Source organism: Chrysemys picta, chromosome 21 (assembly GCF_011386835.1).
Source record: "Chrysemys picta bellii isolate R12L10 chromosome 21, ASM1138683v2, whole genome shotgun sequence".
NCBI lineage: Eukaryota > Metazoa > Chordata > Testudines > Emydidae > Chrysemys > Chrysemys picta.
The window spans coordinates 9,818,500-9,842,696 of NC_088811.1; the positions used below are offsets into that span (position 1 = coordinate 9,818,500).

General features: G+C 46.9%; 1 protein-coding gene across 14 annotated transcripts in view; it reads right to left on the reverse strand.

The window, feature by feature from the left end:
- Window positions 1-478: 478 nt before the first annotated feature.
- Window positions 479-24,197, reverse strand: part of RERE (arginine-glutamic acid dipeptide repeats) — a 314,825-nt gene continuing 291,106 nt past the window's right edge. For 4 of the 14 annotated variants that reach the window (XM_005292877.5, XM_065574909.1, XM_042852894.2 and 1 more), the window contains 9 exons: window positions 23,881-24,080; window positions 22,296-22,457; window positions 20,112-20,225; window positions 17,833-19,214; window positions 16,640-16,892; window positions 14,338-15,061; window positions 6,058-6,204; window positions 5,428-5,608; window positions 2,714-3,563 (listed from right to left, as the gene is read on the reverse strand). In XM_005292877.5, the coding sequence (XP_005292934.2) occupies window positions 3,530-3,563; window positions 5,428-5,608; window positions 6,058-6,204; window positions 14,338-15,061; window positions 16,640-16,892; window positions 17,833-19,214; window positions 20,112-20,225; window positions 22,296-22,457; window positions 23,881-24,080 (3,197 nt within the window). In that variant the 3' untranslated portion in view covers window positions 2,714-3,529. Of the gene's footprint in view, window positions 4,364-5,427; window positions 5,609-6,057; window positions 6,205-14,337; window positions 15,062-16,639; window positions 16,893-17,832; window positions 19,215-20,111; window positions 20,226-22,295; window positions 22,458-23,880; window positions 24,081-24,197 lie in introns of all 14 variants that reach the window. The other 10 variants (XM_024104342.3, XM_065574912.1, XM_005292878.5 and 7 more) reach the window with 8 other exon arrangements.

Below are 24,197 nucleotides of genomic sequence, written 5' to 3' on the forward strand. Positions count from 1 at the left end.
TCCCACTCTTCTTTGGCTCATGCTTCAATCTACTTTAACTACTGGTTGGACCCCACCCACATCAGTGGCAAAGTCAGACTCCATTACAGGTACAAGAACCCCTTTTAGCCACAAATGCATTTAACACATCCCTAAATGTACGTGGTTTTCAATTTGACTGCTTATAGCCTAAGTGAAGGGTGGAAAACGTATGCAAGGATCTCCCTGGAGCATTAAGCTAGACCCAAGTAGACAAAATGCAATTATGCACATTGGAATTCAGTTCAGGCACAAACACAGGGTAGCATAACACTACGTATGAAGGCTAGACACTAGGGTTAGCTAACAACAGACAAGCAGGGTTGAGAAACAAGGGAAGAGAGAGATCTGCTTTTGCCTGTAAATGTGCAGTTGTTAGAAGAGGCAAGACTTTCATGCTCTTGCCCCCTTCCACTCATCTCAAGTAACAGACACACTCCACTTGCAGACAAAACCTGGCTGCTGTAGTGTAGCTTGGTTTTATTTATGTCCACAAATATTTCAAAAAAATTACAAAATACTCAAATGGAGAGAACACAGAAGTCACGATTTCTGGGTTTCTACTCTGTTTACACTGTGTTATCCCATGGCAAACTACTCATATATACATTAAGCTTCAAGATATATATAAATGTAGCAGTCAGAACGTACACTCTGCTTTAACGGTGCAGTGAAACAAGCTCAACCATGACGACATAGAACAAGAGACGTTTCAGAAACACTAAAGCAAAATAAAAAAAATCTTCAAAACAGAGGAAAAAAATGAGAGATTTCTGAAAGGAAACCAAAAGGTCTGGGTTATAACAACAGGGCATCGAACACCAAGATGGTTTCAAAAGCCATTGCAAATAAAGCTGTAGTTAATCATTGGATTGAGATGGAAGAATCTCAGGGCTTCTTTGTGCCACGATGTCAGAAACATAAAAGATTCTACTGAGCTGCAAAAAAAAGATCAAGGGAAAGCTTTTTGAATAGGGATTGCAAAGCACTACTTTGTTCTTTGGAAAAATGGAAGGAGAGAGAAAGGACAACATGAAGGAATCAACATCTTTCTACAAAAAAAAAAACCCAACACACCAAAAAAACCTGAAATAGGGAGGCAGCCTCATGTGCGATAGGTGGTGGTGTCATGCCTGCCCTTCCCTCTAGACGGTGAAAAAAAATTGAATTTTGATGGAAATTTACTTAAATAAAGCCTTCGGTACATTGATGTTTTTTCTTTGTTGGCCAGGGAAATGTTATGAGCACCTCTGCCATGATCCTTGCTGGATAGGTGTTAAAGTTGTTTCACCCGACAACCATAGACAGAGACTGGAAGTAATGTACAAATATTATCGTTCCTGGTTCTAGGGTGAATCTCTTGGTATCCAAGCCAGAGAACTCCCAGGTGTCAAACACTGGAGTCTTGGCAGACAGGAGTTCACAGAGTTCTGATGGGACTGACTCACTCTAAGGAACTGAAATGGCATTAAAAGGAAAATTGGAATGAAAGAATGAACAAAGAGATGAGATGGAACTGAAACAAGCCTTCCTCCCCGAGACACACACGCTACACTAAGCCTGGAATTCCCTGATGCAGGTTTTAATTAATAAATCGGTGCCATTACCTACCTGTCAGTGCAGCCAAGAGTAGCAAGATGGTAATGTTGGTTTCTGCCCTGTGTGGTGGTGAAGCACCATTCATGCCATGCCTTCCACAAGGCTGAATGATTAACTACAAGTTTATCTAACATGGCTCAATACAGTCCTATGACATGACCACCACATATAACAGTCTACCACAGCAGAGCTACAGCCCTCAAGAGTTAAGAGAGAGAATGGAAGAGGTTATGTACCAGTAGAAAACATGGCCAGCAGATGCAGATGTTCTCTGGATCCGCCACCTTCTGCCTTATCAAAAACATGGCTAATGCAACAACAAAAAGATGGTTTTGGGGTGTGTGTGTGCACACGCAAGAAAGATGTGCATCTTGGCTTAGGCAGCGAGCAAAGCTATCTACAAAAATATATGCCTATTCTTCTACTGTGTGCGCCCTCTCTCCTTTGCCATATCAGCCCTGGAGACACATGGGCAAAGTTCTTCTTCCAGCCAATCTGGGCCATTCAGCATGAACCAGTTGTGTTGGGAGTCAGCAATACTCTGACTAATACCTCTGGCTAATCTCACAGCAGCAGGTTCCTTGATACACAAACCCTTTAAGACAGGTTAGGAAAAAAAAAACCCAAAACAAGCAGCCTTCAGTAAGAGACAGGTTACATTTAGATTATTGGTGTTTGTGAAAGAACTTTAAAAACAACTCTGTAGTCCAATTGTCTAGTCTCTCCTTAGAAATATGTAAAACAAAAGCCAGAGAAAGTGGGCCCCATCCAAAAATTCTGCCCACATAAATCTGACTTTAATAGTTTGAGCTACACATCATATTTAAAGGAAGATATTACTTAGAATTTTTGCTACTACTTGCTAAAATTTAAAGAGATACCTTAACACAAATTTAGCGAGACAATTGTTTTTAAAAGACAATAGAAGGAGGCAGATTACAGCCAAATTTAACAATAACCTCTATGTTAGAGACAGAAAGGGCAAGCCAGTTCCAAGGGACATCTGTACTGCTGAGAAGCAGAACTCAACAAAAGTCATCTGCAGAATGGAAAGATATAATGATAATGGGGGAAAAAAACAGAACAGAAACAGTCATTTGTAACATTATCCCTGCAACTGCCTTTAATTGCTACCAAATCAAATTTCAAGCATTTGCCCATTTGAAATTATTGACACCCATCATTTCCCTTTAATTAAAGGGATAATTATATATATTTATTTTTATTAAAAATCAACTCTGTATTCGGTCACTACCAGGATTTGTGATGTTACTGAAAATCAAGATTGTTATGTTTGTGGAGTTTTGTTATTTTTCCTCCCCAACCACCCAAAACATTATTTACAGACTTAAAAAGCCATGCTGAAGAACTGAGCTCTCTTTAAAAGTATGAAGATTTCCTACAATGTATTAAAATAAAAGTAATTTTTTTTATTATTATAGCACTTGGATTCAGAGCTTGTTATGCCACCTACTTGCAATCCTTATTTTTTTCTGCTTTTAATATATATATATATAGATGCATTGAGTGTCTCTTCACGCACAGTGACTGTCGTGTTGTGAACCTGATTCTAGCACCTACCCAAAATCAATCAAACAAAAACAACCCCCCCAAGATTGCAGGGTAGTTCTCTGAGAATTCCAAACAGTCCTGTATTTTCAATAGGCTTCTGAATAGGTGGTCATGCAGGGAAGCCCACACCAGTCTTGAGAAATCTTCTCTACAAATGAACACTATTTATGCCAGTAAGTCTTTAGCTGTTGGTAGGGGAGGTGGGTGTTTTCTTTAGATTTAAATATATAAAGAAATCTTTATAAGATATTCTTTTGCAGCTCTTATTGTATGTAAAAAATGTTCCATTCCTTCCCAAGGACTGGGGTTTCCATAGCCGGCATTACAAATAAATAATTTATTACAACTGTTTGTCACCTTCTTTCTTCAGTCGACTGAAAGAGAAAGAAAATGTGTTTTAGCGGACAAAGGGCATGTGGCTTGGTGCCTCAGCAATACGTTGCCTTTTGATACTAGCCTCACTGCAAACTGGGGGGGTAGGGGAGGGGGCATCACAGTGCCACGAAAGGGACATGGGTGGGGGCAGGAGATCTGATTTCTCAAAGTGAATGGGGAACCAGCATGGTAACAAGCAGTGAAGAACACAGTCGGTCACGGGAGATGATGTGCTTTGTTTGTCGGGGTGTTCTGTACACTAGCGACATTACCACTGAGACAGCAGGTGCCAGCAAGCAGTGCAGATGAACTGGTGCTGATCATGCTTTGCCCATCCACACTTGCAGCTAAACCATGTTCAGCATCAGGTCAGCTGCCAGTACTGTCACCTGATGTGACAACAGGTAATTTTCCAGAGCACAGACAAGGTTTGAGACGCCAAAGCAAAAGGGGCATGAGGCTAGCACATGCCAGGCTGATGCTGAGCCATCCTCGCTATGAAGCAACACAAAGAGTGGACCTTGCTGGATGCCGTAGGTGGCGATTCCCTTTCTGCAGATTGCCAGCCGCCATTGCAAAACAGAAACCAGAGGTGTTCCAGTGAAGGCAAATGGGGGAAAACCATCGCAGTACAATAATTTTGGGAGAGGAGGAACTTGCATGACCGGTCGAGATCTGCTCAGCCATTCGTCCAGCGTCTGTATTAGTTATGCTTTCATCAACCGTTGCCCATCAATAATTTGTTCAGATTTACTTGCTGGTGAATTCCTCTCTTATTTCTGTTCATAAGGTTTTTTTTCTTCAAGGGGAGGAAGTGGGGAAATAGCAATCATAATGAATGTCACTAAAAGCAAAGCTAATTCTGCAAAGCATGACACAGCTAGTTTATTCCTTACGCCAATTATTCTGGTCTAGTTTCCAAAGTCTGTCCCATTCTCCTGTGACGAAGTGGGAATGTTCTTAATGTTTTCGCTGAATACGGTGTGTGCATGCCTCAGTTTCCCCTATGTATTACTCAAGCATCTAGGTGGTGTGATCATTGCAGAGATTCCCAGAGGGCAGGTGTGACTGCTGACTGGCTGACAGGCCATAGAAAATGGCCGACACTCTGTGTCCTGGCAAATGATGGCCAGGCCCCCTTCTCTGCAAGGAACTAGTAGACGGTGTTGGAGAACAAAGAGACTAGGTGACCTGTTGGCCTGGGAAAGAGACAAAGCCCAGAGGCAGGGCAGGTGGCAGTGACTGAAGCTGGGCTGCTGGAAACTGGTCAGTCTCCTGTTTTGGGACTCGGGGGGGGGGGGGGGGGGGCGACCCAGGGCTCTGAGCTCTGGATCCCCCCCCAAGCTGGATTCTGCTGACTGTTCCTGATTTCTGTGCTAACAAGATCTGTTCTACACTGTGTTCTCATTGACTAATAAACTCTTCTCTTTTATACGCTGGCTGAGAGTCACTGCTGACTGCGAAGCGGGGTGCATGGCCCTTTTGGGGTGTGTAAGGCTCCCAAGGTGTCCATTCCAGGTGGACTCATCGCGGGATGCTTACTGTATGAACAGGGTGCTGAATACTCTGAGGCCAGACCCAGGAAGCGCTGAAGCGAGAAGGCTTCTTGCCCTGGTGAGAGTGTGCCCTGAGGGGGGAGACACTGCACCACAGTCCTCCCTGACTTCATTCAGAGCACTGAGACTGTGACGCCGTGACACTTCCACACCAAATTAGCTTTTTCTGAAGCTTTATCTCCAAGCATGTTAAGGTCACACTGACCACATGTATGGGCTGCAGGCTGCAGGGAGGGGACCCCTCAGGCGGAAAAATTCAGGGAAATAGTAACAGAGCTTCTAGCTGCGTCTCCATTGCATCTCTCACCTGTAATAATCTTCCTGACTTGGTAGATGCCCACCGTGCATGTGGGGATGCCCGTGCAACCACTGCTGCTCCATAGCCAGTCTTTGCAGCTCTGCTGACTGGGCATGCATGGCCTGCAGTTGATGGGCTGCTGACATTGGAGGTGGGATAGCACCAGGCAGATCTCGTGGGTAGGGGGTACCTGCAAGAGACATCACATTTATGTCCTTTACAATCATTAACTGGTTCTCGTTGCCCTGCAAGGTATGTAAAACAGAGCATTATCCCCCCACATTCCCATTTCATAGATGGGGAACCAGATGCGCTGAGTGGTTAAGCAACTTGCCCGAGGTTATACAGCAAATCAGTGGCAGAACTGGGAATTAGAATACTGATTTCCAGTCTGCCCACTGTTCATGGCTTCCCTAAAGCTGCTACTAGGATTCAGTTCCAGTGGATGTATTAGCAATGAAACAGGAGGTCTCTAAAGAGTTGTAACATAAAAACGTTCAGTTTAAAAAGCAATGATGGGAGCAAAAGCGTAAGAATTAAAGCTCCCAATTCCCTCCACTGCACATTTAGACCCAGAGGAAAGTGTTCACAGCTCGGAGCAAAGCGCTGCCTAGAGGAAGGTCAGTGAAATGTTCTCACCGAAGACCGGGTGTCGGAGCATTTCATGCTCGTGTGGTGGCTGCCCTAGCAGTGGGTTGGGGATGGTACCAGGCGGGTAGGGAAAACGTGCCAAGTGGGGTCCAGCTGCCAAGGGATCCACCAGCGGGTGAACAGGTCCTGCTGAACCTAGAAAAGAAGATAAAAAGGAAGGTAACCAACTGCTTGGGGAAGCCTCACCGTTTGGGGAACAAAAGCCATGTTACCACTTGAGCTTGTGCAGTATCTGGCTTAATTGGTGTGTAATTATCTGGAGCTTAGCTCCATCTGACTTGAAGCCCACTTCTCTATCTTCAAGTGTTTGAAGTGACATCTGCTTGCCAAACAGTCTTAATTGTTAAAGCAACAACTCATGGCTTTCCATTTCAATAAGGAAAAAGAAATCTACCAAGTGACGGGAAAAATCAAATAGCAAAACCACTTACGCATTCATTGTTAGCAGCCTCCTTCTTCCCCACTACACACACACCGAGGCAGAATCTCATGCTAATACCGTTAAACCGCAAAATTTCTCTTTTCAGAAGTTTATAAGAAAACGCTGGCTGTAAATATCTTCTTGCCTTCCACTAGCACATAAGTACAAGTCAAAGGATCACTGACAATCCTCAGGTCAAAAGGGCTTAACAACTGAGCACCCTCAGAATACTACTCTGGACAGACAGGAAGCTCTCAAACCCTCTATTCCCCAAATCAGACAGTGTCAGCTCCAGGGAGCTGCCAGCCTTGTACAAAAGGGAAACAACCACCCCCCTCCTTATTTGTCCTCACTTGTAGGCAATTCCTCTAATGTCACTTTACTAAGAGGATGAAAACATGACACTGATGAAACCATGACAATATTTACCCACCAGTGCATGGCAAATCCCCTGCATTTAAACCGCTAGAAGTTTGCATGGAGATTGCATATTAGCAGAAAGCAGTCTCCCATGGTCATTTCAATCCCAATACTCCTCCTGTTTCTAAGCGCACACATGCAGACACACACACCCCCACACCCTCTGTAAGAATAGTGCAATATGAGTAACTGATGTCAGTGCTGCCCATCATTCAGACTGACTCCCTACTTTCCCTTCCTTCCTTGAGCTGCTAAGATCTTAATTCTGAAATAGTGCACACCCTGGGGCATAGTGCTTCAGCGACTTCATTTCAGTAGCTCACTCAACAGCATAACTGCCCTTTGTGGGTCGCACCAGAGTTTTCTAGCTTGATTTAGTGGAGTGCCCACGCACTTGAGGAAGCTAACAAGTCTGTAAAGGCTGGTGAACACTCCAGGCCGGGCCTTGCGGGTACACCACAAACGTGTGCGTCCTGGAACAAACACTTGTAGAGTGTCCATGCTGGCTGGCCTTAGCAAACGCGTTAGCTACCTCGAGTTAATAAGCAATCAATTAATTGAAGATAAAAACCGTGTGTAGACATGCTCTGTGTCAGACACTTGTTTCTTCTCCTTTAAAAGTTAACATACTTCAGCACTCAAGTGTCTGTAGTCATAAAGTCAATTCAAATTAACCCTATTCTTCATTTGCAAAACTTCAGTCCAAACTATGTCAATCCTGCCCCATTACAATCCATAAGACTTGATATTTGGTGCAGTCCATCCTCTGACCTCCAGAGCAGCGCACATAGCATGCGGAACACAGTGCAAGTTCCACCTAGTAGTGCCTTTAGGTACTGCATCAACACAACCAATTCCCAGATACATTACTACCAAAATACAACTGCGTATCATTTGCCTTCTTTGATGCACACACTGGCTCTTTCTGCAATAGCTCTCAAATTCCCTTCCTAACCCAGGAAACAGAGACACCATCTATTTTTAATTCACATGCTCCAAGACTCATTATGCTATATTTGCTTGCACAAGTACATCTGCAGTACGTTTGTCCCGGGAACTGTACACCATGTACTTGAATCGCTTTCACTTCTGACCTTGCTGCTGAATTATTTGGCGCCTTATTTAACCTTTCTCCACCAGTTTGCTATCAGAATCTGTGGAAATCTTCCTTTGGTTGCCCATGTTCCAAATCCCCGATGTAGTGACATCACTCATAGCTACTCAGCCAAATGAGTGACTTTCCAGTCTCTTTGTCTTGACACCTAACAAGATACCAAGTTATTTCACCAATCATTTCTGGGATCTAAAAACAACATTTTAGAACTAAGCACATTCTAATGAAGAAGGTCCCCAAGTTTATATGTAGGAACTTTCTGATAAGCGTGAAGGAATGTCTATTCCAGTTGCACAAGGCCCAAAAGTTCGAGCTCTAGCAGTGCAGAAAGGCCGAAGAGGTAAAATCTCCTTCCCACATCCTTTTCATTGCAGCTACTACTATATACTGAGGTCATACCTCAGCACAGACTGCCAGTTTCTCTGAACGGTGCAGAGGTTTTGCATTATACTCACTAGACACTACGATTACACCAAAATTGGGTGTAAACTATGTGTTGGTAAGGGGACTTAAATTGCACACCAAGAGGGCAGAAGGGTGGGGTTGTAGCAACCAACAGGAGATGTCAGATTAAGAGAGCTGAAGTAGGGAGGTCTGCTTTATGTAGTCAGCACTATGGTGTTGACACAGTCAAGACAAATAGATAAATGGGAGATAAAGGGAGCAGAGAATCACCACAGATGTCAACAAGAGGGCCAGAGGGTATGTCTACCCTGCAAATCAGGTGTAACTGTAGCACAAGTAGACATACTAGCCTAGCTTTAATCAAGCTAGCATGGGTAACAACAGCAGTGTAGGTGTGGTGGCATGGACTTCAGTGTGGACCGACAACCCGAGTATGTACTCAGGGTCCCTGGTGAGCTTGTACCGAGGCAGCTAGCCTGTACTACCACGCCCTCATTACTGTCATTACCCGCACTAGCTAGATTAAAGCTACAATTACACTTTAGTTAGCGATGCAGACATACCCAGAGCCTTGACACCCTCCCTCCACGGGAATGAGGGAAGATATGCACCAGAAATCTGCCAAGGTAATAAGTGTACAACTTCCCCTCTTCCCCCAGTGTATTCTGGGGTGTTTTTTTTTCTTTTTCGCTCCTTCCTCTGAAGCATCAGGAATGGCCATGGCTGTAGATTGGACACTGGAAGAGAAGGGCCAGAGCTTTGAGGAGGAACTGAGAATTCTCTCAAGTGCTTGGCTGGCTGGTTCTTGCTCACAGACTCTGGGTCTAACTGGTCATCATATGCGGGGTGAGAAAGGAGTTTTCCCCCCAGGTCAGACTGACAATGACGTTCCTCTGCAGCGTGTGGTTGTGGGATTTTTCATAAACCCAGCAGTTATATAAAAACATCGACTAAACTTACCCATTTACATCTCCTCACATCTCACAGCCCGACCACAGCCCTTGCTGATTTTGAAAGGCCTCCTATTTAACAACACCATTTTGGATTTGGATGCTTAATTGGCACTATTATCTTCCACTTCCGATCGCCTTAATCTCTGATCACTGCACATCAATATGCTGCTTATTTGGCAGGACACATGCTAACTTACTGCTTATCACTGGTGTTATCTCCTTATCCTCATTTCCCAAACATCCTCCTCCCCAGACAGCCTGCGGTTTGCTATCATCACTCTATTGGCAATTACCCTTTGATCCATCGGAAGGTGATTTATGCGCTCACTTCGGTTTCTCCCAAATTTGCTGTCGCTTTATTTTATCTCCACCCTAACTAAGTTTGGAAAATAGACCGACATCCATGGCACTGTCCTTCACATCAGAGAGAGCTGTCACTTTACATGAAAAAAGGGATGCAGACTTGTCCTGTTTGTCTCACCTGAACGTCTCATGGGCAACGGCTTGAACCACCACCAGAGAGAAAGCAGGTGCGCGCCCCACACCCACCCACACTTTTATCATGCAATATTTTAGTAACCAATTGTTTTAAATTCACTCTGGCTCAACAACTCCAACCCTCCGATTTTCCAGCCTGAGACAGCTAGAGAGCTCATTGACGTCTAGGTGCTAGTATTCAGTGTGTAGCACTCTCAATGGTGTGTGTACCAGGGTATGAACTACTAACCTGGGTACAAAGGCATACAGGGAGCAGGAGTTTTAACCACTGTGTCATATGACAAGTGCCTGCATTCAGTCTACACTAGTGCTGCCACTGCTGGTTGGGCTGCACCAGTTCTACACCAACAGAGGGAAAATTTTGGACAAAGCCTTAGTGCATGAAGAGTTACTGGCTGCTGAAAGCTTGCCCCGTGCTCAGTGACGAACTGATCCAATCCTAGTACAGGGAAGGGTTAAATATGTGGGTGTAAAATACCAAGGTTATTACAAGGGAGGCCTGTGCCATTTATACAGAGATGAAATGCCTAAAATAAAAAAAGAATCCTATTATTTAAACAAGGTTGTGTCCCAGCTGCATTGTGTTGTGGTTTCCCTTTGCCTGCGTGGACAAGAAAAAGCAGGTGTCTATGAGATCAAACACAATTATAACTATTTCTATCCACAGGGTGTAGAGATAACAATGTTATTCAGGGTGGGGCCACACCCGTGTATCACAACCTTGTATAGACCTGGATACGGTTGTCACGCAGACACAGCTGGAGATTATGCTGTGCATAGTTCCCGAGTCATGGGATACGACCCCATGAGTTGGGCAGAAGGCTCTTGGATCTGGTACTATTAAATATTTTCATTAATGAATTGGATAAAGGAGTAAAGAGTATGCGTATAAAATATGCAGATGACACTAAAATGGGAGGGGTTGCAAGCATGTTGGAGGACTGAATTAAAATACAGAACAACCTTGACAAATAGGAGAATTGGTCTGAAATCAACAAGATGAAATTCCATAAAGATAAATGCAGAGTACTACGCATAGGAAGGAAACAAATCAAACGCATAACTACAAAACAAGGAATAACTGGATAGGTGGTAGGTAGCACTGCTGAAAAGAATCCGGTGGGTATAGTGCAGGGGTCGGCAACCTTTCAGAAGTGGTGTGCCGAGTCTTCATTTATTCACTTTAATTTAAGGTTTCACGTGCCAGTAATACATTTTAACGTTTTTAGAAGGGCTCTCTCTGTAAGTCTATATTATATAACTAAACTATTGTTGTATGTAAAGTAAACAAGGTGTTCAAAATGTTTAAGAAGCTTCATTTAAAATTAAATTAAAATGCTGATCTTATGCTGTCAATCTGCTCAGCTCACTGCCAGCCTGGGGGTCTGTTCACCTAGGCCGGCAGCAGGCTGAGCGGGGCCTGCAGCTGGAATGCTGGCTGGCAAGGGGCCAGCAGCCGGGACCCCAGATTGGGAGGGGGGCGGTCCAGGGGTCAGGACAGAGGGCTGGGGGCGTGGGAAGGTGCAGGGCAGAGGGCTGGGTGTGTGTGGGGTTCAGGGGTCAGGGAAGAGGGCAGTGGGGATGTGGGGGGGTCAGAGCAGAAGGTTGTGTGTGTGTGGCGGTGCAAGTGGGGGGTTCAGGGGTCAGGGCAGAGGGCTGGGGTCTGTGGGGGTGCAGGGCAGAAGGCTGGGTGTGTGGGGTGGTTCAGGGTGGAGTGCTCGGCTCGTGGGGGTGCTCCCAGCCCCCTGCCCTGAGCAGCTCATGGCAGGGGGCTGGAAGGGATATGCCCTGTTCCACCCCCTTCCCCAAAGCCCCATCCCTACCTCTTCTCTGCCTCCTCTATGGAGCAGTGAGCACGCTGCCACTCATCCACCTCCCCCTCCCCCTTGCAAGGGCCATCAGCTGATCGGCGGCAGGGAGCGGGAGGGGGAGGAGGAGGGGCAGGAAAGCAGCACGCTGGGGGACGAAGCGGCGGAGGGGGAAAGCTTGGCTACCGCAGGACCAAGCTTCTGCCTCCTGCACCCGCAGGGGAGAGTGGTGGGCGAGGGGGCTGAGACGGCGGCAGGCAGCAACGTGCCACTCAAAATCAGCTTGCGTGTCGTGTTTGGCACGCGTGCCGTAGGTTGCTGACCCCTGGTATACTGCATCACAAATTGAATGAGTGTCAACAATGTGATCCAGTTGCAAAAAGGCTAATACCATTCTGAGGTGTACGAACAGGCATTTGTATGTAAGACAGGACAAGTAATTGTCCCACTCTACTCAGCACTAGCGAGGCCTCAGCTGGAGTACCTGTGTCTAATTCTGGATGCCACAATTTAGTAAAGATGTGGACAAATTGGACAGTTCAGAGGAAAGCAACAACAATGATAAAAGACTTAGAAAACCTGACCTCTGAGGCAAGGTTTAAAAAACTGGCCATGTATAGTCTTGAGAAAAGAATCATAGAAGCTTAGAGTTGGAAGAGACCTCAGGAGGTCATCTAGTCCAGTAGGTCTCAAACTTTTTCACTGGCGACCCATTTTTCACACCAAGCCTATGAGTGCGACCCCCCCTAATACATTAAACACACTTTTTAATATATTTAACACCATTATAAATGCTGGAGGCAAGCGGGGTTTGAGGTGGAGGTTGACAGCTCACGATCCCCCCATGTAATAACCTCATGACCCCCTGAGGGGTCCTGACCCCCAGTTTGAGAACCCCTGCTCAAAGCAGGACCAACCCCAACTAAATCATCCCAGCCAGGGCTTTGTCAAGCCAGGCCTTAAAAACCTCTAAGGATGGAGATTCCACCACCTCCTTAGGTAACCCATTCCAGTGCTTCACCACCCTCCTAGTGAAATACTTTTTGTCTACACTGCAAAGTTTTTGTGCAACAAGTTATACCACTTTTATTAAAGCGCTGGAATTAAACTGCTGTTGCGTGTGCACACTGTGCTCCTTGGGATGGTGGAGCGCATCCACATTAGCAGCTCTTGCAACGGCAAAGAGAGCAGTGCATTGTGGTAGCTATCCCACTGTGCAACTGGCTGCAGGGTGCTTTGGGAAGGGCTTGCAATGCCTCATGGAGGAGGCACAGTGTCACATGTTGCAGATTTCCCAATCCCATTGTTCCACGAACATCCTACTACATTGCCAGCTGCTTTTCAACTGAAAGGGGGGGTGGAGAGTGTGTGTGACAGGAGTGTGTGTGTGTGTATGGGGAGAGGGGAAGAGAGACTGTGTTTTGGGGGACAGAGAGTGTGTCAGCATGCTGTCTTGTAAGTTCAGACAGCTGCAGGAAGCAACCAGTCCTGAGGCAGGGGAGAGGAAAACCCCACATCAGCCCCCACCTCCCTCCCCGGCAATCTCTCTCTCTCTCTCTCTCTCTCTCTCTCTCTCTCACACACACCCCTCCCCTGTGTTCAATAGCACGAGCATTCCACAATAATGGTTTGCTGTGTGTCCTGGAACAGATCAGCACAGCCCGCAATGGCTGTCAGAAACGGAGCTTTGAAAGGGGAGGGGCGCATGCCTTCAGGACAGCCAGTTCAAAACAATGAACAGAGCAGCCACTTGAGGGATTATGGGACACTTTTAGAGGCCAATTACAGCCTTGAAAGCAATTGATGTGTTTATACTGGCAATGTAGTGCAGGAGCATTGTGGAGATGGTTTTTTTTTGCAATGCTGCAACTGAGGAGTTTCTGCACACTAAGTGGGTTGGTAGCGTGTACACCTCAGGAGTTACACTGCAGAAAGCTGCTTTACTGCGTAGTAACTTGCCCGTGTAGACAAGGCCTAATATCCAACCTAGACCTCCCCCACTGCAACTTGAGACCATTGCTCCTTGTTCTGTTATCTGCCACCAATGAGAACAGCCAAGCTCCATCCTCTTTGGAACCCCCCTTCAGGTAGTTGAAGGCTGCTATCAAATCCCCCCTCACCCTTCTTTTCTACAGAGTAAATAAGCCCAGTTCCCTCAGCCTCTCCTCATAAGTCATGTGCCCCAACCGCTGAATCATTTTCGTTTCCCTCCGCTGGACTCTCTCCAGTTTGTGCACATCTTTTCTGTAGCGGGGGAAGACTGAGAGGCAACCTGACAGTATTCCAGTATGTTAAGGAATATGATAAAGAGGATTGGGGCCAGTTGTTTCCCCATGTCCACTGAAGGTAGGATAAGAAGTAATGGGCTTCATCTGCAGAAAAGAAGATTTAGGTTCGATATTAGGAAAACTAACTTTAAAGCTCTGTAATGGGCTTCTAAGGCAGGTTGGGGAATCCACATCATTGGAGGTTTTTAAGAACACCTGTCAGGGATGGTCTAGGTTTAGTAGTGCAGGGGGCTGGGTTGGGCTGGACTGGATGACCTCTCGAGGTTCCTTCCAGCTCTACATTTCTACGATTCTAGGATCTTACAAGAGCAGCAGAGGTCAGCATCCCTGAGGAAAGCTCTGGCTCGCTCCCTTGGCTCACCTTGATGTAGCGGGTCCTGCTGATGGAGGTGTAGATGCGAATGTATATGTGAATGTTGGTGATGGTGAGGCGTCACGTTGAACATCTGGAGCCGTGCCAGCGGGTCATTGGTGAGTGACGCCATCCGCTCGGCGTGTATTCTTTCTGCGGCCAGTCTGTCGGGGTAGCTCATTTCAGGCCGTAATTGGGGGCCTGCCAGCGCAAGCCTCTCCCTTTCAAGGGGGTTCAAACCCGGGTGGAAGGAAGCAAATGGATGGGGTCCAGCTGTTGGGGGTATAGTCAGTGCGCCGTGCCTGGCAAAATGCTCCATGGGATTGGTAGCCGGGTGCAGTGCATCGAGTTCGGGTGGTTTCACCTCAAAGCCTGGTTTCATCCTCTCTCGCAACTCCCTTTCCCTGATCTCGCGCTCCCGGATCTCGCGCTCCCGGAGCTCCCGTTCCCGGATGGTGGGGTCCACATTATAGAGGCCGGGCATGTGGTAGGCCAGGAGAGGATCGGTGGGGTTCAGGGGAACAAAGAATGGGTGGTTGCGGTTTGTTGGTGACATCACGTGAGGACGGGCGTACTCGCTGAGAGTCCGTAACGCAGGCGTGTCTGGACCTATGTAAGGTGGAACGGCGGCGATGGTTGTGGGTGGAGGTTCAAATGAAGGTCTCATGTGAGTTGGTCCAGTGAGCTGGGGCTCCCCAAGGCGACCTTCATGGGAGGAGCTGGACACTTTCTGCTGCAGAGAATGGGGGGAGAGAAGGGGAGAGATTTTATTCCAAATAAACAAACTCAGCTGAAAAAATTACAGGCACATTCCCCCTTTCGCTGCAGCTCAGTACAGGGATAATCCTACACCCCCGCCCATGACACCCAGACTATGTCTAGTGCAGGGTGTTCTCTTGTGATGTGGGGAAGAACCTGATTCTCCCCTCCCCTGCAGGCCACCGAGCTCGGCACCTCAAAGCTCTAACAGCTGCAGCACTTGCACCTCCCCAAGCTGGGGGAATAGCTGCTGGGAACGTGTAGCCACGGACCCACAGCTTTCTCCCAAAAGCCTTCCCCCATGTGTGCTAGGATTGAGCAAGCCCCTGGAGAGCAAGGGTGCACAGCATGCGGGGGGGGCGGGGAGGGAGGGAAGAACCCCTCATCTCCTGCACAGGGTCTCAGCATCCTGCCCCTACCGCCTGTGCAGAGGCAACAACAGTTTTGGGAGGGCAGAGGCGGGATTCACCCCAGTGTAATTATCCAAGGAAACCTGCCTCCAAACACAGCTCTTGGGTTAAAATCAAGTTTAGTATCAGCTTCAAAGTCAGACATATCTCCTATTAGCGGGGGGGTGGGGGAAACGGGAGACGGACGACGACGACAGACTACATTCTGCCCTTCCAGGTGCAGGGACTGGATGGCTGTAGGCATCTTCCACTGCTAACTACTACAACTCTCCCTTAGAAAGGTGCACAAGCCTGGTAAAAAACCAGACTATAGTGTATTTTTTTTTCCCAATTAAAACAAGGCAGTATCGCTGCATTATGACCGGTCTCCCTGCCCTCGATTATCTCTGCCCACACCACGGGGCTTTGTTTTTTAACTCCAAGTAAATTTAAAAAACAAAAAACAAACAAAAAACAAAACAAAACTCAGAAATTAGTGTGAAAGTTTGAATTATACACAGTTGGTGTTTCCTGAGAAAAATTAGGTATTCTTAAGTCAAACACATGTCAAAGGTACTAACTTCAAGGGAATTAACTTCAAAGGTACACTGCCTTCACCCTACCCCTTTCAGGGAGCTCCCCTAAACGGTACATCAGGCAACAGGCAAGGGATATGCTATGTACGCTCAGGCGTTCTGTGCCTGCAGCACAAAGGCAACCAACAGAATTCACCAACAGCTAATCGGTATTTACTGTTCCTTAGGACTTAGGTACCACTTTTCATCTTGAAAGTGTTTTATAGATATTGGGCCCCCCCGACTGCCTTGGCTTCTCTCAGTACAATAGGGGCTGCAGACCCACCAGGAGAAGATGTGCAGTACAGTAAGCTGCCTACAACCCCCTGTTCCACTATGGGGGGGAGCTCTGAAGCACTTGGGTGGGGCCAGTGCAGAAAGGGACAGGTACAAGCCAGCTATATGCGCCAATGGCATGCTCACAACCCAAAACATTTGCTTGCACCCACCCTCCAATGTCCCATGCTTCGCATGCACCCGACTGCCCCCTCCACGCCATGCTTGTGCCTGCAATAACCACTCTAATGGAGGTTTGCAAATGCATCCCCAATATTTTACAGTCATCGTTTAATACAGATCCTAACGTACCCATCCTGCACGGCAGACCGATAAACCTACCGCCGCTCTCTCTGCTTCTCTTTCACGCTCCCGCTCTCGCTCCCTCTCTTTCTCCTTCTCTTTCTCCCTCTCCCTCTCTTCTCTTGCTTTCTGCTCTGCCTCCCGCTTGGCCTTCTCGATTGCCTCCTCTCTCTTCTTGGCCAGTTTGGATCCTGCCAGAGGCATGAAGTACAGGTCTGTCCTTGCGCATGAGTTGTATCCACGATCCAGGTGCTTATAGAACCTGAGAGAGAAAACAGAGAATTTAGGCCTGGGAAAGAAAACGCGACTGTGATTTGACAACCTCACATCAAAGGGGAATTATACAACACTTTGGATTTACATTACCAGCTACTTCACTGAAAGCCCAGAAAGGAACTAACTTTACTGTGTGTTCCTCCTCCACAGACTAGCCTTCTAGCAGGAACCTCTCACAGATGGTACCTGCAATATCAGTCGGAATACTATGGCTGACGCTGGGCTGGATAAGGGTTTTTCATTCCCTGAAAAACGGCGACCAAGTGAGGGGAGATTTCCAAAGGCACAAGTGGGAGATATGTACCCAGCGCCCGTGGTGCCCAACTTCCCTCTGTATCTTTGGAAATCTGCCCCGTAAGCTTCATCCAGGCAACTGAAATAACCATGTTTTTCAACATAAAAATAGGCTGCATGTTGGAGACTGAATATTAGGGGACAGTGTAAAAAAATACCCGTAGAAAAATAAAGAAGGGATTCTGCACTGTATCAGGAGAGCAGTAAGCCTTGGGGGAGACTGTGTATAATTCCAGGGTTCCTGCCATACAATTCAAGGGCCCTGCTGCAAGTTTTAGAGGGGTTTGTGTGTGTGTGTGGGGGGGGGGTGCACAGGGTCTTACCTACAATGTGATTTAATACTTGAATGTCAGGTTAGGGAGACTACGCTAGTAACAACTCTATTCCAATATGAGCAGCGCTAGCAGAATTTCAGTGAGTGGGGACAGGCTCTTAGACAACTGTTCCATTGCCAAAGAGGTTGGCAAACAGAGGCTGCAGTACAGCAAATTCCCAATTCCAAGACTGTGGGTATCAAGGCTGTAATACTCAATCCCTGCTGGCCCAGCCAGCAAGCAAGCGGTGAACCTCTTAACGCAGCTCTGTGGAATGGCAGAACACAGCATGAAGCATCTGCCAACACCCTCCGTTACCTGGCTGATTGACTGGCATGACTCGGTGTGTCCACCACAGTAGGTTCAGGCGATGGGCTTCTGGGTGGGGGAGGTGGGCTTTCTGGTTCCTCTGCCTCATCGGGAGCCTCCTCTTTGATCTGAATAGGCGGTATTGCGCAGGACGTCACGACTGGAACGTTTCCACTGGAAGCCGCAGAGGTGGGGACAGATGTCTGAGATGGGACGCCAGGCACGGAAGGTGGTGTGGAAGTGGAGGGGCAGGATGGAGGAGTGATGGAAGGTGGGCCCCCAGGGACAAATGGATGCTGAGAAAAGGGTGCCTGGGAGGATACCTGATGGAGGCTGGATGGGGGGTGGCTCGCTGCTGGTGGAAGACTCTGACTCTGAGTCAGGACTGGAGGCTGGGCTGGAGAAGACTGCAGTGGCTGACTTTGAGGCATCAGCTGCAAGGGCGGAGGGTGCGCAGAAGGAGGGTGATGGGTGGAAAGGGAGCTCAGAGGTTTCAGAGCAGGTGGTGGCGGCAGGTTGGAATTCATGGAGAATGGAGACGGCCCGGAGAGGTGGGGAGGGTGCTTGTGGGACTGGGGAGTGGGAAGCTGAGGGATCGGGGTAGTCGGAGGGGGTTTGATGTGAGGCATGGCCATGGGTGCTGGAGGCAGGGGCTGCTCCCGAGGGGGCTGAGGTTGCTGCAGTGGAGCCTGTGCTTGCAGGGCAGGCTGCACTGCTTGAACCTGCAGAGCAGCGTGAGGGTGAGAAGCAGCCTGTGTCTGAAGGGGAACCTGAGACTGAGAAGGCTGTGAGGGGAGAGGGAAAGGCTGAGGAGGTACTGGATGAGGCAGGAGAGGCTGGGCCTGCAGGTTATGAGGGACAGGCTGGACCTGGCCATGAAGCGGAGGCTGTGAATGTGGCTGCGACGAGGAAGGACCCTGGGGTTGACTCTGAGACACAGTCAAAGGCTGTAGCGGCGGGTGTGGTGAAGGGAGTCTCTGAGGGTGCAAAGCAGGGGCCTGCTGTATGTGGGAGTGAGGTGGCGGCGGTGCTGGGGGCTGGCTGGGAGGCTGAGACACTGATGGTGAAACCTGCAGTGGAGCGGAAGGGATGCTTGATACTGCTGGTATGGGTGTTGGTAACTGTGTTGATACGGGCGGGGTAGAAGGTGGAGCCTGGGCAGGGACATTCTGTGCCTGGAGCACTTGAGGTTGCGCCTGTAGCATCTGCTGCTGAGCAGATGAATCTGAGTCACTCTCATTGTCCTGGGGGCTGGGGATACTGGGTGACGTGCTTCGGTTGTCCTGGTCAATGTCCTTTGGATCACTGCTCCCGTCGTCATTGACGCTGCGACTATCTGAGCTTTCGCCTTCGCCCTCGCCCTCCGAGGGAGAGTTTGGCCTGCTGATCTCCTGTTGAGATGGGGGGAAAGGTCTCTTTATAATCACTGACATGGCTAAGGAGAGCTACCTGCTCCCATTGGTACTGCCAGTGTAACTCCAGACAACCTTGTTTATATGCTACATTACTGCACAGCCACCCCATAGCCTTCACTGTAAATAACCCCTGTGGTACAGGGGATGCCAGCATACAGGAGCGAGGGCTAGAAAATCCCAGATCCAATGCTATGGGGTGAACCTGGCCAATTCCAAATGGACTAAGAATATCATGCATTAAATATACAACATTCAGGGACTTGCAGACTTAACTGGTTTCCTAGAACTTTTCGTTCAACTGCATCCCCCCAATTAAATTTCTATTTAAAACACAAGGCCTGAGAATGACTTCAGATACATTATGCTCTGTTAGGGTTACTGTGGCCAAGGACTCATGTTAATTTCAGACCTATCTGAAGAGGGCTCTCGCTTTGCTAATTTAGTATCATTTGGTTTCCTTCCAGTTTGTTGTTGAGAGGTACAGGGAAGAGAAAAAACTGATACTGAAATAAAATTTGGACACAGGTTAACAAAAACAAAAAAGCTAAAATCAAACTGTGCTAAGATCCTGGAGATACTAATGTGAAAAAAGAAGACACGCCTGGGCGTCAGTCCCTACCCATGTCCTTCCCTTCCTCTCCCTGCAGAAGGAATGCATTAAGAAGTGGGTTGCTTTCCAGCCACAGATTAAATTACAATTTGCTGTTCTGGCACTTTGGAAGCTCTTTAAATCAATGTTGCGTTTCTGGTTTGTTGTTGGGTTTGGATTTTAGACTCTCTCTATACTGGGGGGAGATGGTGGTGGCCAATTTTAGCCTCCAGTGGAGTGCACATCCCGTTCAGAGGGGAACAGGCTCTGCCACAGGGACTCACTTGAGTTTTGGATTTTTTGGCAGTGGTTCTCTCCGGTTCCTCTGTGTCAGATGCTGTCTTTTCCCGCTGGCGCTTGGAACTCTTGAGAGGAGAAGATGCCTCTTCTTTTATCTTCTACCACAAAAGGAACAGACAGGAACAGTTTATTAGGGAAGTGACGCTAAATGGAGCACTTACTCACAATGGGAGGCTTCATACTGATGCTAACAACACAGGAAAGTTCCTATGGAGGCGGAAAGCTGATCAGAGGTTGATTCAGTCAGTATTTAATGGTAATTCAATATACCTCTTCCCCCATTCGAAGGGGAGGAGAGGGATCTGCGTTCTGGAGCTTCTGAGGCACTTGCCATCTGGTAGGAGCTGTTCCCCATAGGCTTTCATGTCCAAATTTAACTGGGGGCCCAGAATGAAGCTACAGTTCTGCCTCGGAGGACAGCAAGCTGGGAGGCAGCTTGCAAGTAAGTCCCTCACAGCATTTCTTACACGGGCTAGTGGGAATAAGTGGACAACCTCAACAGAACCCTTATCAAGACATTATTATTTTAAACTCAGATTTCTAAACAGGAATATATTTAAAAGGGAAAGTGCTGATCCTACCCCTTTGACCTATATTAAGGTCCAAATGACATAAGAAGTGCCATACAATTTGCCAGACTGGATCAGACCAAAGGTCTGTCTAATCCAATACCCTATGTCTGACAGTGGCAAGCACCAAAAGCTTCAGAGGAAGGTGCAAGAACCCTGCAGCAGGAAGATGTGGGGTAATCTGTGCCCCCATGAGACTGGATAAAGCCCTGAAATGTGAAGTTTTATATCCCTTCCAAACACTGTTTGTTAACATGAGCTGTAACATTCGATATTCTTGTTATCCATATAAATGTTCGATCGCTCAGAATCTGGCTAAGTTCTCAGTCTTGATATCATATGGAACTGAGTTCCACAGTCTGCTTACCATGTATGAAAAATATTTTTTATCAGTTTTCAACCTGCCACTTTTTAAATTTAATTTCACTCACTGTCCCCCTAGTTTGTGTGTTATGAGGCAAGAACAGGCGCTCCCAATCCTACCTTCTCTAGACTATTAGTTATGTTATATACTTTTATCATGCCCTCTCTCATTTGTCTCCTTTCTAAATCACAATCTTTCAGTCTCTCTCCAGCAGAGGTTTTTTTTTCTATGTCACTAATCATTCCTGTCAGGCTTCTCTGAATTCCCTCTAATTCCACAGTATCCTTTTGAGATAGGGTGATATTTCAGATGAGGAAGTATCACTGATATATATAATGGCATTATATTTATTGTATGATTCTACATCCCACTCCTCATGTCTCATAACACTGTTCGTTTGCTGACTGCAGGTATACACTGAACAGAGATCTTGGATGTGTTGTCTAAATTAATGCCCAAGTCCCTTTTCTGAGTTGACACAGTTAATTAAGAACTCTAAAGTGTACGACTACTTCAGATTCTCCCTCCAACATACGTTATTTTGCATTTATCAACAATGAATTTCAGCTATCATTGTGTTGCTCATTCACCTAGCGTGGTTAGTCCCTTTGAAGTTCCTCTTGACTAATTTTGTGCTGCCTGCAAATTCTGCCACCTTTCCCTCTCACCCACTTTTCCAGACTATAGATAAATATGGTAACCACCACCAGTCCTAGCATGGAACCTGAAGACACCCTGCTGTTAACCTTCTGCCATGATGAAAACTGACCACTTATTCCTTCTGTGTCCAGTATTTGGTTCATCACAATGCAGTGCTCTTCGCCCCAGGACGTCTTGATTTCTTTAGTAACTTCTTGTGAGGGTCTTTGTGCTTATTGGAAGTCTAAATTGTCAGGTGTGTGGGTATGGGTGTGCTTTCAGAACAACAGTACCAGAGGATGCCTAAGGCATTGGCTATTCACTTCTTTAGTATATAGTGTTTATTAAAAAAAAAAAATTTGCTCATCACCATCATGTGTCCGCCTGTATATATAGAACAGCTCTGATCACTGGAACAACAACTAGCAACATCTACTCTCAGATCCAAATCCCAGGCCTTCCGTACATGCCGGAAAGCAAAAATCCCCAGGTCAAACCTCGGTCTCTGGCCTGTGCGCCAAGCTCCTAAACTGAACACTGAACTAAAAACAGCCCAGATCCTGAACCAAGGACAACAAATCTCAAGCAACTTTTACCTTGGTGGACTTCTTCACAGAATCTGCTTTGCTGTCATTACTGGAGGTGCTAGCAGCACTGGGAGAGTTGCGGCCACTGGATCGGATGTCTTCGTTTGTGGGCGAGGCTCTACCATCGGGGCTGGCTGGCTGCTTTTTACGACCACTACGTAGTGTAGACATCTATCAATTTAATACAAATAAAAAGCATATAAATAAACCAGTATTTTCCCAAACCTTTTGCTTTTTCCCCAAGTTACTGCAAGGTTGCATGCTCCAGCTCAGTGCCTGAGAAATGAAAAACCAAGAGCATTAAATGTTTTTACAATCTGTCCTGGAAGGCTCATCTGGGTTTAAAATGAAAGGAGGCAAATCCTTAACTTGCCTACCCAAAATCATGAAGTGCTGCTTATTTTATTAAGTAGTGTCTGCTTGAAATGAGAACATTAGAAAGATGTTCCTACAGCTGCTGTTCACATGCTAGGCATCTCTTTCTAAGGGGGAGGGAAACCTCCCCACCCTAACGTTCCATCTTAAAAAAAAAAATTAAAAATCTGCCGGCATAAACCAAGACGGATATGAGAGTGGCCTAAAGAGATAAGGCATTCAGGCAGCCCAGAGCAGTTCCTAAAACCACTAACAGCTTCAATGTGTTTCTGCTAGGCAATGAGAATCACAGTAGATGTTGTAGCAATAATTAATGCCGTTTCATCTGTTCCCTCCTAATTTAGCAGCTGTTTGGATGACTGGCTACCATAAAAATAATGAAGCCAACCTTAGCTGACAGCGCAACCTGACAAGGTATTCGGCAGCAACGACAACATTAACGTGACCAGAAAGGTGGAGAGGGGAGGCTAGTGAAAAAAGAAAGCTGTTACTTGTCTGACAGTCCCAATCAATCAGGGTTTACGGATGGCCAGCCCCAAACAAGCTGAAGTTTCCCCTCCAACCCTGTTGAGCAGTAAGTTGGCTCTCCACAAGCGACTCCACATCAGCAATGCTCTCAGCATATTACTGTGGGCAAAGCCCTTTGGGACAGAGTACCATACCTTTATGTCAAAGGCTATGACGATTTTATATTTAGACGATGAGATTTTTAACTTCAGTGGCAGGGCGAAAACATTTGGTAAGCACAAAAAGCAGCAGCATTTAAACTTTTAAAATTCTTCCTTTAAAACGTGTCCCAGGGTTACCGCTGAAGGAACCCAAGAAGCAGGAAGACAGGTACCAGCGTGAATTCTGCTGCATATTCTGGCCATTTACCGTCTTTGATGATGGCAAGCTAACTTCATCCATTCAACAAAAAAAGAAGGACGTGTGTTTGGGACATTAAATATACACCAAGTTTGACTAGAACTCTCCAAGGAGAGCTACCTCGGGCCAATTTTTCAAAAAGACCTCCAAAATTCTGCACACATGCAACTGTACATTTGCGTCTACAAATATGGCAGGCACGCCCAAAAGCAGATTGGCAGGGAAGAGATTGTAAGTGTAGTTTTAGAAGCCTATTTGCAAACACGACTCTCTACGTTCGGAACTTTCCAACCTGCACCTTTCCTTCGGGGAGGAGCCTGAATGCACAGGTAACGAGGAGGGACGGGCCTACCGAGCCTCGACTCCGCCTCGTCCTCATGCTATGCTTTCCGCTGAGTCCATCCTCTTCCTCTTTGACGGGCTTAAACATAAAGGGCGGAGGGTCCACTGGTTTCTCGATGGGCGGGAGCTCTCCGTACTTCTTGAAGTGGATGCGGCAGTCAGTACACAGCAAGATGTTTTCGCGACCGCCGTGGTGCCAGTCCTTGGAGGCTTTTGTTGGAAAAGGGATGGGGTTGGAAATATACAATCTATTAGATATGGAACATCTACACTTTGCATTTAATACAAATTGGAAGACTCCCGGCCTTTACTGGTGACTAAGCCTAA